A 15657-nucleotide genomic window follows, 5' to 3' on the forward strand; every position below is an offset into this window, starting at 1 on the left:
TCCCCCCTCCCATACAGCGCAGACGACATTGCCTCCACCTGCCTCTCCGACCCGACAGACCTACTCTACATGATGGTACTCAGGGAAAGTAAATTATTCCTTCCCAAAAGACAAAACAAACTTTTAACAGTTAAACTTTAAAAAATAGTTTATTGAGTATTGTTAGGTAGGCCTATGTTAGGTATGTCTATTGCACATTATTGTCTCTCACAACCATCTCTTGTAAAAATCGAAAATTTCCATTTTAAGATGACAAAATACGCATCCATACAGTAGTCTTTTTAAAATGCTGTTGGTACCTGAGGGGAGTGATGGCCAGTCGGAATGTCTGTGCTAGAAGACTAGGTACCTCAGCTGCTATACTCATGTCATACAACCACTCAATTACCTGGAAATACGGGAACAAAATCAGTTAAGATTGTAAAGTAGATGTAGAGTGAAATAGCATTTCAGTAGTCTGAACATTATTACCTGAGAGCTAAGGTTTTTCCATGTTGAGTTTGTATTAAGTAAAGCCCAAAGAGCTTGAGGAAACAGGAGGTGACGATCTTGACTGCTTGAAGCTATAATTTTTGGATCACCAGCTAGAATATCATGGCCAGCAAGGCTTATGACAGTCACTAGGAGAAGATCACATACTGACAGAAGCATCTGTGTGAGGAGAGTTTTTCAAATAAATTTTCAATTAAAAGCAAACTGTTGTACACTTAGTTCTGCTTTAAAGACGAGGATGAAACTTAAAATGACATACCTTAGATTTTTTCTCATTCTCAGTGTCCTTGTTTGCTTTAATAGCCTGAATCCTTCCGAGCAATTGCAGCAACCAACGACTGTTTGACTCATGGTCTCGACAAACTCTCACTACTCGCATAACAGACTCCAGCAAGCACTCTTGAGCTCTGAGATATTATAAAAATAATAGAAAAATATGAGGAAGAAAACAAGGTTTTACCAATAGCAGTACTGAAAAAATACTTACTTTAAGTCACCATCAGCACAAATATCAATTGTGTCATTGAGTGCAGCCAATGGCATATCTGAATCCTGTGCCATTGCAATTGCAGAACTCACACGAATAGCACACAAAACTTTCTTAAGAGAAACCTCCCACCAGAGAGATGGTGATATTAGACGTTCAACATTCTTACTGGGTAGCACTAAAGCACATTCCTCAAAGGAATCAAAAACCTGCAAAGTAAGTGATTAATTGATTCGAGTGATTCTCTGTATTTTGTCAAATGATACGTAATGGAGATGTTCTTAAAAACTCACTTTGTCAGACAAATTTATTTTCTCCACAAGTTTTTCTATTATATTTGCAAGTGTTGCTACATTGCTTTCATGCAAATCTTGAGAGCGAAGTGCCACTTTCATGTGCCCCAGATAAGTCTTTAAAAGTGTGTCTTCTGAAAATAGATAGTACAATAAGTTAGATGAAATTTGAAAATAAGTTTTTGTTCTTTTCAAATTTACGTGTAGTAGACAATATTGTCTTCCATTGGAGTTGAGGCGATTTTACCAGATTTCATCTCATCAACCGCATGGGCAAGACATCTATCAACAAAGGGACCAAGATGATTTGGCGGTATTCCTTGCCCTAGATAATTGAGCACAGTAAAGATTGTCTTACAATCCTCCTAAAAAACGAAACTGAAGGTAGTAAAATTCAGAACATAATTCATCAACCAGGAAAATAAAACAGAAAGTCAACTGACCACATCATCTGGGAGACTGAGAGAAGATAATGTAGCGAGTAGAATGCGATTTGCAGATTGAGATGATTTACATTGTTTAGCTAATATTTCCAGACAGTTCTTTCTCACTGTTCCACCCTCCTTTAGCTTCTCCTATAATGTGTAATATATTACATGAAGTAGAACAAGGAGATGTGTTAATCAAAAGAGAACCAGGAAAAAATATGTCTCTTACCTCGATAAAGTTCCATGTGACAGGTGGAAGAGGCCTAGGTAGGTCTTTGGCAAGAACAGTCAATGCCAGAGCGGACAATTTGAGACTATATTTGGCCTGGTATGCCACACTGAACATCGCTCTCAAGATACTACTGTCATGCAGATGTTCATAAGATGTTGGTTCAGGTTTGGAGGGTGATTGGTTGTACAATCCCCGGTGAAATAGTTTAATTTCATTACGCATCCAGCTTGTTAACATAGAGCAGACTGCTGCCCTTCTGTCCTCATGAGAGCCTAAGCTTTCTAAAACTTGTTTCCAGCAATCGCCTAAAAATAAAGCAATTTTGTAAATAATACTGGTGGTTTACAACACTACAACTAGCCAGGATTTCCGAGGAATGATATATTAGGTATATTTTACCAGGAACATATGGCAAGACCTCTACGGGGTCTCGTTTGGCATCTATAGGGGTTTTGCAAAATGCTGATGGAAGTTTTAGGTTTTGACGAAATGCAGCTGGTAGTGACTTCAATGTAATCTGATCCATGTGAAACTCAGAAAGGGACCTACAAATGAAAAATTAGTGTTAAAAGAATAATGCTTCCTAAATAAAATGAAGACTGCATGTATAAAAATACGCTTAACAACAACAAAAACATACTTGAGTGCTGCACAGGCAACTTCACTGTTAGCATGTTGGGCCCAGCTCCACAAAGTGACAATAACATCGGCAATAAATTCTTCATACTTTCCTGTAGTAGTTGATAGGCATGAAACAACACTTAACAGCTCACATAAACTGGAAAAGAAATAATCTTTAAACATTTAAAAACAGCACTTAACAAATGTTGTAGACATAAAAATGTTGTAGACTGTACATGCACAGTGTGTAAAGATCTTGCTATTTTTCTGGGCCCAAGCAAGGCCTTTGATTTTGTAAACCATGCAATGTTTTAACTACTCAGTTGGTATTGCATTAGTTATATAATTGAACTTACTTTCTAAGGAGAGGGAAGTTTCAATACTATTAAATTTACCTCAACAACTACTATGCAAATATTTAAAAATAATGGGAAAGATTGTCTCTCAGTGCTCAGGATAGGAACCTTATCTCTTCTTGTTATGTGATAACCAACTGTTGAAAAGTCATTGCTAATTGAGTGTTGCCAATACTTATTCAGTATTTAAATCAAGAGGAACTTAGTAGGTGAGTTGAAAACTATGGTAGAAACAATGAGCCTGTAAATATCTTAATGATCAACTTCACAAAAAAAAAAATTCCCCTTTGTAAAGCTTCTCTCAATTCTCATTTGCTTTTTTTTCACTTAACTGTAGCAAAGCCAAATCAGAATCCATGCCAAATTAAACTCAGGAAGCAAGAATACAATTTCAGATCACTAAGCAATATTAAAGATGAAAAGGCAAACTTACTGCAGTAAGATACAAACTTTGTATAGTTTGTATGCAGTATGGGAACTTTTTTTTTTTTTTTTTTTACTTTTCTGCTATTTATGCTAAAATCTAACTCAGTAACTAGACCTGTACCTCCATCAATGCAGACAAATTCTAAGGATTTTAAAAATAAACTTAGAAAGTACTTCTAGTGCTATGCACACTCTAATTTCATCTCTGGCATGCTGAAAAACCAAACATGTTGTGTGTGCTGTTTGACTAAACTGTACTTCACTAACTATATTTGAACATTAAATAAATTAATATGAATATTAAGATTACCTTACAATGACGCCTGGACGTTTGTCCTGCATAAGTTTAGGGGCCAAGCCTCGCCATGTGCTTGCTACATCCATGATTCCTGCCCTACAAAGGCTGGTTATTCCTTGCACAGCTAAAGATGAGGCCACACTTCCCTCAGGGGATGCATTTTGAGTTAAAATTTGTGATAGCAAGGGGACTAATTCTGAGCCATGAGCATCTGGGCTAGAAACAAAAGTTCAAAACTTATTACATTACAGCTCATGCTTCAGTTGTTTAGATTAGATACTTTTTAATTACCTAGTGGAACAAATTTCATTGATTGCTGCCGCTTTTGCAATGTTTGATTCCCAGAGCAGGTCCTGGTTGTCTCCTTTGAAGGGTGTAGTGAGGAGGTCATGGAGAAAACGATATGCTCTTGGTTGCACTTTCCAAACTCTGACAAACAAATCTAAAGCCAATGTGGAAGAATAGAAACCCCCAACCATCAAAGATTTGAGAACCCCTAAAATAAGTACCATATTTTCCTGCAAAAATGCACATAGAATCATTAAACTAACATTCATAAAAATGAATACATAATAAAAACTTACTTTAATGTCACTGCAATTTTACCTCATACTTTCCCATAACTGATATTGCTCTGAAAAGTGCTAACTGTTGTAATGGTCTTTTTTCTTGAGCAAGCTGGTACAAAAGAGTGAGTGTGATCCTACCACTAACACTTGCTTGATTATTGGCTAACCACACTAAACTTGACAAGGCAGGCCACTCAACAGAATCGTCTTCATCCTTTACATCACTAAAGGAGTTCGATATTAATAGGGAACAAAAATATGGTGAGAATCTAGCAATAAATGTAGGACAAGATGTTTTCACAAGATCTATCCACTTGTTTGCTTCAGTCTCACTGCGCCATGATTCATTTACTCTAGGGGGAAAAAACACAGTAGTAACAGAAGTAGAAGTTAAACTACTCATCTAAAAGGTAAGTGTTAGTTTGCAACAACAAATATTTACCGGCACAGTTCTGCAGCTTCATGAACATTCTCAAATGAATGTCTTAATAATCTGAACCAAGGATTTGCACATAAGGAGCTGGCAGTGTTGCTCCAGCAGCTGGCTGGAGAGTCACGTATTTCAACCAAAAATTTAGTGGCGAGTTGAAGAGCTCCTCTAGTCAGAACAGATGGGAAAGCCAACCATGGAAGTAATGAAGTAACAACAGCATATACTGAAACTCTGCTGCAGGCATGAAGGTTGAATATTTCTTTACCTGTCAATGAAATTTTAGAGTTTATCCAGAGGGAGTTTGATTGGCCAGGTGAGCCTTAATAATTTAAATAGCTTACTAACAAGATTTAATTATAGAAGCAAGGAAAGTTGCAGGGCAAACAGTAATGGTGTCAGCCAACAGAAGCATGACACAGCTAGCTCCATTGGACGAAACCGAGAGGAGACGTATCACAATTGCCAAGCAAGGCTCAGGATCAGCTCCCCGGGTCACAAGGTTACGTATTGATGCAGCTGCTATTGGGGCCAAAGCCATACACAGAGGTCCATCATGTTCCCTTAGAGCTGATTCACATAGGTCAAGGAGAAGCATGCCTGCCTCAACACATCGCGATTCATCAGCAATCTAAATAAGAAAAATAATTTTACAAGTGGTCTAAACTGGTTAATACTGAATATAAGTGTCTACCCATCAGTAAAGATAAAGAACAGGTAATTACACTACCTGGAACCAGGGCACACATTGAAATACTAGCTGCCTTACAGACAAGTCTTCAAGAAAATGTAACAGTAATGCCCATGTCTTCTGACGGCTTTCTGCTGGCAAATGCGGAGTACTTTGTGGATCACACAAGACGTACAGAAGAAGAGGCCTTAAAACCAAAATGTTTTCTTCCTCAATTCTGTTGATTGAAAACCCATTTAGATTAAAAAAACAAAAAATGTAAAGCTAATGTTGAAGCATTGTAAAGAAAAAACAAAAGAAAACATCTCACCTCTTTTCTGAATGAAAGAAAAAATTTTGAACAAGGCGATACACATCTGACCAAGTGTCTCTTTTATGCTTAAGAAGTGTGATAAGTGGATGTTGTATTGGGTACAAAGAGAAGGGACATTCATAAGGTTTTGGACGGCTGTCCATATCCCAGCGCAACAATACAGCTAAGGCTGCAGTAACTCCAGAATAGTTTCTTAGAACGGAAAAAAGGTAAGTGAGTTAACTTCGTAAAACACATTTCAAATAGACTTCAATTTCATTACATACTGAATATTGGCAAAAGCTGAAACTAGGAGAGAAATAGCATGCATGGGTTGTAGAACATCATCTTCAACTAATGACATAAGACCCTGACACGCAGTTACTGAGCGAACTGGATTGTGGTCACATATAAGGAAACGCAGCTGTTTCATTTCATTAATCTGTCAAACAAAACAGAAAATTTACTGAGAAGGAATTTGATCATGAAAAAAGAAGATGCATTATTATGAAATATAACCTCATTTAATTTCTGTTTTTGATCATTTCTTTTGATTACAGTAACTAATTTGTTGATTTCCTGCCAAAGACAATCACAAAATCAAATTAAGTTTAGTCAGAAAACAACAAAGTAATGACAAAGATATTAAAAACGAGAAATACCTTGACAACTGAAACAGGATCGACGGTCTGCCGAGAATTCGGTGTTTCAATTTCATCTGATCCTGCCATGATTTCCATCTTTTAAACTGAACAAAAGTACAAAGACATATAACCTGAAAATAATTGTTGTGTCAGATGCTACAGCTACACCTCACAAGACAAAAACTTTAGTACACACGACTGTCGGTGGGTAGTTCAATTGTCATTTAGAGTGTTATTTTCAAATTAGGGTTTGATGACATAACAGCAGGTAGCAACATTTAGCAAAAACAGACTAACACCGGCCGTTTTCAACAATTTGAAGATAAAGCAGAAATCACGTACCCCGCTTAACCCACCAAGTCGCCAACATTCCGCATCGAACTAATCCAAGTTAAGATTCCCGATATGCCAATTATCCATCGCAAAAAAAGCGTCTTCCATCTCTTTTATTTGTTGGTTAATATCAAGGATCTTTTGGTTCTGGTGTACTCTATTTTCCATCTTAAATGCAATGCCTGTATGTTTTTCCAGCATTGTTGAACTTGTAAATCGAGAAAGGGGATTCTTCTGCTAACAGCTGAAGTAAACAGTGTCAGAATCAGAAATATTTATATTTATTTCACGTGTTAAAGTGTTTTTGGAAATGAATTACAAATGACTGATCTCTTATAACGTATTGATGGTAAGTAAAAAGCAATGTGACACTTCATATCAATCGTTCACAATCAGTAACCATACATATAGTTCATTTGTCACTTGGCCAAGGGTTAGGTTGACAGCTACTTTTCATTTTTCGTAATTTTAATAATTTTGAAAATTTGTTGCCACAGAATAATCCATCATTACATAACACTATGGATGATGAAGATGATTCCTCAAATGAGGTCGATTTAACCATCAGTGCCATAGGTTGTCAACCAACAAGACGACACTCAGTGCCCAGTACTTCAAAGGTAACAGCACGATTTATTGTGAAAGCTGAAGCACTTTGTGTAAAATTTAATGGTGTGTGTGTGTTTGAGTTATTCAATATGACCTTCTTGCAGGTAGTACCGAAGTCAGAACCGCTATGCGATAGAGACTATGGAGCGCTGGTGGACGTCAAGCCCCGACCTCTTCCCGCTCTTCGGCCTGAGTTTCATGATATCAAAAACATTCAAAGTTCACCTGCTATTAGCTGGTCTGGCACTAATTGGCAAGATGGATCAAGGAAGAGTGCATTTCAGCCATACAGAGTAATCCAATCAGATACAAATGTTATTGATGTGTATATTATCTATTCAGTTGTTCAGTATCTTTGTTAACTGCATAATTTGTCTATTCTGCAGCCTTCAACACTCTTGACCAATTTACAAAGAGGTAATACTCAAACTCAGACCCCTGTCATTGAGAAAGAAGAAGTCAGCCTTCATGAAAGAGCTGGCCAGGGAGAGATAACTGAAGCCGAGCTAGAGCAAGGTAAGTTGATCATTTTGTACAATTTTGAATAACGCCTCCTTGTTCATAATATATAGTTAATTTAACAACATTTATCATGTGGTGACTGTGTGTGTCTTTGATTTGTCTAGAAAGCAAGACTGATTCTCCTGATGAAAATGGCCTCACACCACTCATGTGGGCAGCAGCCTATGGTCAGCTTTCAACTGTGCAGTTATTTCTAAAGCATGGAGCACAAATCGATAAACTTGGCCCTGAAGGAGAAACACCTTTACTTTTAGCCGCAGCTGCAGGCCACCATGATGTTGTTCGATTACTTCTTAATGAGGGTGCAGCAGTGAATCATGCAGATGATGTAAGTTTGTCAACTTGTGTTTCATGCACATCTTCTTTCCTATTCTACAGAGAAAACCTTGATGGATACATGTTAAAAGATAGACGCATTTGTATTTGTAACAACTATCTAACCAACCAGAGAAACAGAATAGTATATTTAGTATTGTCTCTCACACTGTATGTTATGTTCCTCGTACTTCATTCCTTTTATGTTTCAGATTGGGAACACTGCAATAATGTATGCTGCCCACGGGGACCATCCTCACTGTGTAAATGAGTTACTCCTTCAAGGAGCAGATTTCTCAGCAACAAATGAGAACGGGGACACAGCATATACCATGGTGGTGCGAAGTAACAGTCATCTTGGTAGGTTTGTCTTCTGAACCAATTTGTAAAATTTGATGAATAATTAACTACTTACTAATGGATTTTTTCCTCCTTGATTTAGCTCAAGTTGTACTAGAAAATCACCTATTGACATTATTGACATGATGAAAAGATACAAATGTGATATGGAGATAGAATTAGGAAATGACCAATGATGGTTTCGTCATCTCATCAAATTTGCATTTAGAATAATATTTAAATCAAATTCTTTAATAGAATTCTATTGTTACAAAAACTTGATTTGCTGGCTGTGGTTAATTCATAGAACCATTGAATGAATGTATTTTTGATCTGGTCTAATTTGAATCCATGGCATGCTTGATAGAAGAGCTGAGATTAGGTACTTTGCAACTAAGAGGGGACTTTTGTCTTTACACTGCATACATTGCTTTGCATTCTTTGAACAATACACAGGTGTATGTATACCTGCCTTGATACCGACAAATGAGTGTCCCGAATATTTGGATAGTGCTGGAAATGTTACAATTTTTATTAAGAAAGATAACTGCATGATGACAGTTCTGAAAACTTACAATAATGTTACATACAAATTTCTTTGTATTTAAAGATGTACCAGCTCACATGGGATGTTGTTTTGAAAGCAAATTGTGTAGATTCAGCTGTGACGTGGGAAATTGTTTTTTCTGATTTGAATTCAGGTTGTGATGTTCTTATTTTGTACCAAAAACACACCTTGCCTCTATTAGTCTTTGCTCATGAGCTGTTCCACATTTCACATAGGTAATTTAAAAAAAATATGCAAAAAGTTGTGAGGGTGTGGGTTAATAACCCACAAAATATCAGTTGTGAAATTTTAAATCAGATTTTACCTACAGAAAACATTATGTAATGTGACCCAATTATGTTTTATCTTGTTTGAAATGCGTCAAAAAACTCTTTTTAATAAGTCAATAATAACTGAGTTTGATGGTATTTTTACTTTAGAGGTATTTTATTGTTAATGTAAGTGTTACTATTTGTTTATTTCGTTTATATTGTTGCTACTGAATATATATCTGAACTTCGTCATGACATTTTCTGGCCACTGATTTATTGACCACAACTCTTAATTGCTGGTCCTTACCACCCTCTCGCCTAGTGGTCGAGGTAGAGCACGGCCGTCGCGTCTCCCTGGCTGAAGTCGCGCTCAGCGTAGGCCACCCAGTACGCGAGGTTGAGGAAGATGAAGGAGGCTGGGAACAGGACGCGCGCCGCCCGGTCTATCCCGGACACGCTGTTGATGTGGTGGTGCTCCTGGAGCGCGACCCGCTCGCGTTGCCGTCGGAAGGACTCGTCGCCGGCGAGGCAGAGTGCGGCCTGCCGCCAGCGCGCCACGGGCCGGGCCACCGGCGGCGACCTGGAGCTCTGCAACCGAGCGGTCGGCATGCGGACTTGGACGTGCTTAAACATTTACTTAGCGAGATATGATATTTTCTGTTATAGCAGGCGAACTCTGAAAATAACGCGTTCCACCATACTTTTCAAGATTGTCTCTAAGAAACACAATATGTTGTGTCCCGCTTGGTAATGTTTCGAAGTGTTCCACGTCCCTCTCTCGTCCTTACACTGGAGCTGGTGAATGCCAGAGCCCTGCGCTGGTGGCGGGACGAGGGTCCCGCGCCGCTGAGCGCGGGTCCGAGCGCGGAGGCGATGGCCGGGCCGAGCGCAGCCGCCGCCCTGCGGGGAGCTCTGGACAGGCCCCTCGACGCGGTCCGGGCCGAACTGCCGTCCTCCTGCTCCTCCTCGTCCACGTAGATCTCCCCGCTGCCCACCTGAAGAAGCGAGCGCCGCGTAACATTGCTTAAGTCTCGTCCTTCTTCAGGGCGCCTGGCAGGAGGCCGGCCCGCGAGACACCCCTGCGTAACGGGACTGCCTACCAGCCAGGCGCCCGGCAGTAGGCCGGCCCGCGAGACACCCCTGTGCAACGGGACTGCCTACCAGCCAGGCGCCTGGCAGGAGGCCGGCCCGCGAGACACCCCTGCGTAACGGGACTGCCTACCAGCCAGGCGCCCGGCAGTAGGCCGACCCGCGAGACACCCCTGTGCAACGGGACTGCCTACCAGCCAGGCGCCCGGCAGTAGGCCGACCCGCGAGACACCCCTGCTCAACGGGACTCGGCCGCGGCATTTTATCGCATTCCACCTGACGCAGCGCCTGCTTTCCCACGGTGGCCACCCACCTTGGTGAAGTAGTGGACGGCCGCAAACTGCAGCAGCGTGGCGATGCAGTAGAGGAAGCTCATGAGCAGGAACCAGTCAAGCGCCGTGGCGTGCCGCACCTTGGGCAGGTCCTTGCGCGAGTCTAGGCTGATGGTGGAGAGCGTCAGCACCGTCGTGATACCTGAAGAGGAGAACGGTCGTCTGATACGCTTAGCTCTAGGGGTGGGACCCACTCCTAGACCGATTTTTTCCGGAAAAGTTGAAAACTTTTCGATAAAAAAATTGTTAAAACTGAAATATTTCAAGAAAAATGGGAAAGAAAAACTCTTAAGGAAAAATTTCAAAAGTTCTTTAAAAGAAACCTTCTCCAAAATACTTTTTTCGGAAAATTAAAATCTCTTTGCACTCCCTTCCATCTCCCCTTCTCACCGAGGCCAACCCTGTCACTGGTCGCCTCGCGGTGGATCCAGAACGACACCCAGGACAGGACGACGATTAGGATGCACGGCACGTACACCTGGATGAGGAAGTACCCCGTGTTCCGCCGCAAGTTGAAGTTCACTTGCAGGATGGAGAAGTTCCCTGTGTGGAGCGGGCCGTTAGGAAAATACCCTGAAAAGGCATCGCGGTGCGCCTTTACTTGTGCGCCGGACTCACCGTCCCTTCGGCTGATGGTGAAGTTCCGGTGTGGCGCGGCCATCAGGTCGAACTGGCTCAGCGCCATCCCCGGGACGAAGTCCACGCTCACCCCGCCAGGGCCCCCAAGCCACTCGTACACCACGCTGTGCAGGGGGTACGCGTCTACCCCAAACTCATTAAGTTAAGGTTAAGTGTGTCAGTGTTAAACAACAGTGACAAAAAGATCAACGCACTTACAGCTGCCTATGATGAGCGGGCAGGACTGCGTGTCCATGGGGAAGTTCCGCAGTTCCATCGGGCACGTAGCCTTGATGGTGAGGCTTTGGACAGTGGAGAACTTCGGAGAGGTGTTAACCACAAATAAGAGTAAAATTCTACATGGTATCGCCCACCAGCCCCGTTCTTAATTTTATTTATAAGTGTGCCGTACGAGGGCGTGCGGGCAGATTTCCCTACCACCACTCACCAAGGCCCTGAGCGAGTAGGCAACCCGTCCACACGCGTGCAGAAAACGCAGTGCGTCACCTTAAAAAATAATAAACAGTTTTGGGGGCAGTGGGACACCCTATATACTGACCGCATCGAGTAGATGATGTCGCCGTTGCTCGACAGGCGGAGCAGCTTGTTGGGCACGGTGATGGTGTGTACGTAGGACTGTTTGCCGTTGTAGAAGTAGGTGTCGGGGCGCCATATGCGCTCCAGCATCTTGATGGACAACGAGAGGCTCTTGATGGGGCCCTTGAAACTGAGGCGGGCGTCGCGCCAATACTGCCGGAAGTAGCAGTCCATAGAGTAGTCCTGGAAAAAGGAGCGAGCGGGCGTTTCGAATAAGAAAAGTCAAACTTCGCGCCACTCAGATTTTGGGCGCTGCCTCAATCTGTGTCGCTTAGCCTTACCATGCCCAGTTCAGACACTGGTCCCATGCTGCGTATAAGTATGTTGGTTCTGACCACGGCGGGTTGCCCTAGAATGCAAATCACCAAAAGTCTTTCACGATGATATTTATTGAGATTTGTTGGTGGACGTGAACATCGCGTACCGTTCCCCGTCCTGGGCGGCCTGCTGTTCTCGTAGTTCTTCAGGAGGTTCTCGAGCACGAGGGTGATGTTGCGGCTGAGACGCTGGCGCGCCCGCTTGGCGCCCCTCCCCCGCGCCCTGCCGCGCCCCCGGCCCAGGCGGCGGCCGCCGCGGCGCAGCCGTGGGCCAGGCTGGCCGACGTGGTCCTGGGCGCGCGGCGCCGGCCGGTCCTGAGAGGGCAGCTCCTCATCCGCCCCGCGCCCGCGCTCCGCCCGGCCGAGGTGCCCGCCGAGGTGCCCGCCCTCCGCGGGCGGCCCGGGGACAGCGGCGTGGTGGCGCGCCAGCAGCGCCCTGTCCACATCGTCAATATGACAAATTCAACAGCTCGCCACCTCGAATTTACTACGAAAAAATGCCGACTCACAGCTCGACGTCTCAACGTCAATATTACAAACTTTCGACCTACAGCCTGTCGTCTCGACGTCAATTTGGCAAAATTTCAGCCCACAGACGCCCACAGCTCGTCATCTTGACGTCAATATGGCGCTATAGAGACATATCACCACTACGGCTATCTAAAAGCACTAAAAGCCCTGTCGATGATATTGGTTCGAACGACGTTTTGTTCGAGTTTGACTGCATTGGCCTGTCCGCTGGTCTGGCATATACCAGATCGTATGATATCCGGGCTTTGTAACAAAAACTTGACAAAAAAGCACGAAATAAACAGCAAATAATATACACACACATGTGTTTCTGCGTCACAGCTTTTCCTCGAGAGTGAATCTACACTCTCCATGCGATCACATCGTCTCGCTACTCACCCAAAGTCGGTGGCCGCCAGCACCAGCACCAGCAGTCGAACCACGCTGGTGCACTTCATGCCCAGGCCGACTCTATCCCAACTCGCCCCGGGGGCGTCTGGATGCGGTCTGAGCAGCTAGGGAGGGGCACGGATGTGACGGGAGGCCAAAGGGAAACGGCGGGGTGGCGAGGTCGTGGTAAGAGGAGGGGGGAGGGGTGCGGTGCAGAACCCCCCAGGGGGAAAGGAAGGAAAGGAGCTGCGCTTAGCTTTAAACGAGGGCTGTTCTCTGTCGAGTGGAAGGAGGAGTTGGGGGCTGGGGGCGTCAGTTTGAGACACAACCCCCGACACCCACCCACCCCCTTCCCGACTCTTTTGCATTGCAGACTATTGAGCACGTCGGAATGCCTGCCATTGATCAGCCGGCAGACAAAGAAGGCCTTGATGAAATACAGAGAGAGGAGAAAGTCAGAAAGAGGCATGTAGTAGGGGTGGGGGTGCATCAAGGCACACTTTTAAAAAACGGCAGCTGTTACGGAACGATGTACGCTCCCACCGTATGTATCTGCCGTTTTTGGTGATTGTGCGTGTTGTATTGGACGGAACACAGAGTACGGTGGTATCAACGTGCACTGCCATACTTTTACTTGTCATTAGTTAATGCAATGTAGGTGGAAAAGGAAGATCTCTCACGACCTTGATTAAAACGCAATTTATTCCGGGAATTCGAACCACCAAGGCCGGGCTCCATTTCAGGTTCTTGGGTTGATGAAAGTAGCCTTAAATTTGATGCAGCTGAACAGTTGATTTTGCTCGTTGTACAATCGGGCCTCAGGCACGAATATTTTTCCCAGCGCGTCTTTGAGGGAGGGACCTGCTAACTTCTTTATGGTTGACATGTTGACTGTCCCGTTCCTCACCACGTACTTTCCCTTGAACAGAACGAACGCTGTCAGAGAAAACTTTTGGGACCCTCTCTGTAAAATACAAATGTCGCCTTACTGCAGCAATCGGGCATTTATAAGAGGGGTGTACTGCTTGCATTAGGCTGGCCCAAGGCATCGCGTCCGAAGTCATCAAACCGCAAACTCCAGTGGTAAATTTAAACGTGTTCAAATAAGAGCACGTATTGTAAGACACGGCATCGATGCACTGCGTTGTGGTCATCTCTAGCTGCAAGAATAACAGGGGTGGAAGTCATTCAGCCGAAGTCACTGTTTTATCCCCCCTAGTTGTTCAATATACTGCACCTTAGAAATGTCTTTCAGCTCTTTCCGCATCAGTATGTTCCCGTTGTAATAATTGACGCCGTTTTTATCCCGAACAGCTGTGAAGTTGCTGATGACGAGGTTGTCCGGCGCCCCCTTGCACGGCTCCAGTTCGTAGAGTTGCATCGCCACGGAGACCGCGCCGCGCCCACCGCTGCCCCCGGGGCTGCGCCCCACCTGCACCACGCAGAAGTCACAAACGAAAGTAGTGCGGTAGGCACTGTTTCTAGGGGGTGAGAGTGTGAGATTCGTCCTACTTACGACACTCTGCACCAGCAGTGCCACCCACGGGATGAGCATGTCGGCAGTGAGAGCTCGGCTGCGCCTGGCCTGGCGTCGCGGCCGCCACCGCGCTGATTGGGCTTTGGCGTTGTTTGGCCTCATTAGCGGCCGGAGCAACCCGCGGACAGCGAGGCGACAGATGTGGAACACGCACGCAGAATTGCGATGTAACTAGTCTATTCGTAGCTTACGTAACACTATGCGATATAACGCATAAGTACGTACAGTATTGTACATAGTTCCGTAAAAATTTTGTACGTAGGTTCGTTTGAATTAAATTGAGTTGGTCTGAATTATTTTGAATTATGCAGAATTAGGGGTGTAGACTTGGCAGGGGAGTTATCCACCCCTCGGGTTTTTCACTTATATCTTTACTGAAATAAAAAACTTTTCAAAAAATGTGCTTTTTTGTCTGAGTAGCTTCTTTTTCTGTCACTGATTCCAAAACACTCTTGCACGCCCCGCTACCTCAAGCGGTTTAAGCTCCAGAGGCCGTCAAAGTTTGTTTTTGTTTTTTTGAAAAAAGTCGGGAAACTTCAAATGGCTCCAGGCTAGAGGTCGGTTTCTAGTTGAGCTAGAGCGGGACGCAAGTCACTGTTGGTACATAATAAAGAGGACTACAAAACCTCACTAAGAGCACCAGAGGCCAAAGTGGGTCCAAAATATTGTGGGCTTCCTTTAGGTCAAATACCCAGGTGGCTGGAGCGCCTTACGGGAAGAGCGGCAGTGTGGCACTAAGCTTTAGACGTTAATCACCCCCGTGCAACCGGCAGTTAAAATACCTCTTAGAGCCGGATTCATTTTGCCTATAAAATTATCAAAAATGCAAAAAATATGGGCCCTACCCACCCCGCTTTGACACGGGGACCCGCCTGTTTAACTTCGGAGTTCGGTATGGGATCCGGTGTTTTCAGGCTCCCAGCTGAGGGCCGGGTTTCTTGACTATCTCGCTCACACCGGAGTTTACAGCCATCGACTAGGTTCCCACCAGTCCGCTTGACCGGGAATGGGGGGTAGGGCGGAGGGAGTTAGAAAGAGAGGAGACGGGCGTACGGTGGTTAGCCTGTACTG

General features: G+C 44.0%; 4 protein-coding genes across 8 annotated transcripts; 1 reads left to right on the forward strand and 3 right to left on the reverse strand.

Annotated features, from left to right (window-relative positions):
- Positions 1-121: 121 nt before the first annotated feature.
- On the reverse strand, positions 122-6620 carry LOC113215529 (focadhesin). 4 transcript variants are annotated; one of them, XM_052264214.1, is made up of 21 exons: positions 6602-6620; positions 6278-6390; positions 6135-6194; positions 5903-6057; positions 5634-5828; positions 5363-5540; positions 4981-5263; positions 4645-4900; positions 4240-4555; positions 3925-4151; positions 3646-3849; positions 2573-2710; positions 2332-2477; positions 1930-2237; positions 1716-1847; positions 1520-1637; positions 1273-1406; positions 980-1188; positions 752-899; positions 472-651; positions 122-388 (listed from the first exon to the last, which is right to left on the reverse strand). In XM_052264214.1, the coding sequence occupies exons 2-21, from the start codon at positions 6353-6355 to the stop codon at positions 245-247; spliced, it is 3609 nt and encodes a 1202-aa protein (XP_052120174.1). In that variant the 5' UTR covers positions 6356-6390; positions 6602-6620; the 3' UTR covers positions 122-244. The 4 variants fall into 4 exon arrangements, with proteins under 4 accessions (XP_052120174.1, XP_026290944.1, XP_026290946.1 ...); XM_026435159.2 differs by having other exon boundaries at positions 6557-6605; XM_026435161.2 differs by lacking the exon at positions 6602-6620 and adding an exon at positions 6456-6585 and having other exon boundaries at positions 6278-6363.
- Positions 6621-6776: 156 nt separating this feature from the next.
- Positions 6777-9453, forward strand: LOC113215531 (ankyrin repeat family A protein 2). Its single transcript, XM_026435165.2, has 7 exons — positions 6777-6941; positions 7090-7212; positions 7306-7494; positions 7588-7717; positions 7828-8051; positions 8251-8398; positions 8481-9453. The coding sequence occupies exons 1-7, from the start codon at positions 6939-6941 to the stop codon at positions 8522-8524; spliced, it is 861 nt and encodes a 286-aa protein (XP_026290950.1). The 5' UTR covers positions 6777-6938; the 3' UTR covers positions 8525-9453.
- On the reverse strand, positions 9449-13162 carry LOC113215530 (gamma-aminobutyric acid receptor alpha-like). 2 transcript variants are annotated; one of them, XM_052264215.1, is made up of 10 exons: positions 13059-13162; positions 12257-12585; positions 12114-12181; positions 11795-12015; positions 11455-11537; positions 11236-11379; positions 11008-11160; positions 10599-10759; positions 9985-10191; positions 9449-9784 (listed from the first exon to the last, which is right to left on the reverse strand). In XM_052264215.1, the coding sequence occupies exons 1-10, from the start codon at positions 13115-13117 to the stop codon at positions 9515-9517; spliced, it is 1695 nt and encodes a 564-aa protein (XP_052120175.1). In that variant the 5' UTR covers positions 13118-13162; the 3' UTR covers positions 9449-9514. The 2 variants fall into 2 exon arrangements, with proteins under 2 accessions (XP_052120175.1, XP_026290949.2); XM_026435164.2 differs by having other exon boundaries at positions 11684-12015.
- A 571-nt stretch (positions 13163-13733) lies between these two features.
- LOC113215526 (uncharacterized) lies at positions 13734-14705 on the reverse strand. Its single transcript, XM_026435156.2, has 4 exons — positions 14566-14705; positions 14287-14481; positions 14039-14209; positions 13734-13968 (listed from the first exon to the last, which is right to left on the reverse strand). The coding sequence occupies exons 1-4, from the start codon at positions 14686-14688 to the stop codon at positions 13789-13791; spliced, it is 669 nt and encodes a 222-aa protein (XP_026290941.1). The 5' UTR covers positions 14689-14705; the 3' UTR covers positions 13734-13788.
- Positions 14706-15657: the final 952 nt, after the last annotated feature.

This window comes from Frankliniella occidentalis, unplaced genomic scaffold, assembly GCF_000697945.3.
Source record: "Frankliniella occidentalis isolate FOCC.00 unplaced genomic scaffold, Focc_3.1 Scaffold17, whole genome shotgun sequence".
NCBI classification, from domain to species: domain Eukaryota; kingdom Metazoa; phylum Arthropoda; class Insecta; order Thysanoptera; family Thripidae; genus Frankliniella; species Frankliniella occidentalis.

What these genes read in the sequence shown, in the direction of transcription:
- LOC113215531 (XM_026435165.2), top strand. An exon ending in CAGTGCCCAGTACTTCAAAG is followed by an intron (nt 7,213 to 7,305) that starts GTAACAGCACGA and finishes ACCTTCTTGCAG; the next exon opens with GTAGTACCGAAGTCAGAACC. An exon ending in GCGAAGTAACAGTCATCTTG is followed by an intron (nt 8,399 to 8,480) that starts GTAGGTTTGTCT and finishes TCCTTGATTTAG; the next exon opens with CTCAAGTTGTACTAGAAAAT.
- LOC113215526 (XM_026435156.2), bottom strand. Translation starts at nt 14,688, where the DNA reads ATGAGGCCAAACAACGCCAAAGCCCAATCAGCGCGGTGGCGGCCGCGA. An exon ending in CACTGCTGGTGCAGAGTGTC is followed by an intron (nt 14,482 to 14,565) that starts GTAAGTAGGACG and finishes TGCGTGGTGCAG; the next exon opens with GTGGGGCGCAGCCCCGGGGG. An exon ending in ATAAATGCCCGATTGCTGCA is followed by an intron (nt 13,969 to 14,038) that starts GTAAGGCGACAT and finishes GTTCTGTTCAAG; the next exon opens with GGAAAGTACGTGGTGAGGAA.
- LOC113215529 (XM_052264214.1), bottom strand. Translation starts at nt 6,355, where the DNA reads ATGGAAATCATGGCAGGATCAGATGAAATTGAAACACCGAATTCTCGG. An exon ending in AATGTGTGCCCTGGTTCCAG is followed by an intron (nt 5,264 to 5,362) that starts GTAGTGTAATTA and finishes TTTCTTATTTAG; the next exon opens with ATTGCTGATGAATCGCGATG. An exon ending in AGAATGAGAAAAAATCTAAG is followed by an intron (nt 652 to 751) that starts GTATGTCATTTT and finishes CTCCTCACACAG; the next exon opens with ATGCTTCTGTCAGTATGTGA.
- LOC113215530 (XM_026435164.2), bottom strand. Translation starts at nt 13,117, where the DNA reads ATGAAGTGCACCAGCGTGGTTCGACTGCTGGTGCTGGTGCTGGCGGCC. An exon ending in GCCGCCCAGGACGGGGAACG is followed by an intron (nt 12,182 to 12,256) that starts GTACGCGATGTT and finishes TTTGCATTCTAG; the next exon opens with GGCAACCCGCCGTGGTCAGA. An exon ending in CACCATCAGCCGAAGGGACG is followed by an intron (nt 11,161 to 11,235) that starts GTGAGTCCGGCG and finishes CGCTCCACACAG; the next exon opens with GGAACTTCTCCATCCTGCAA.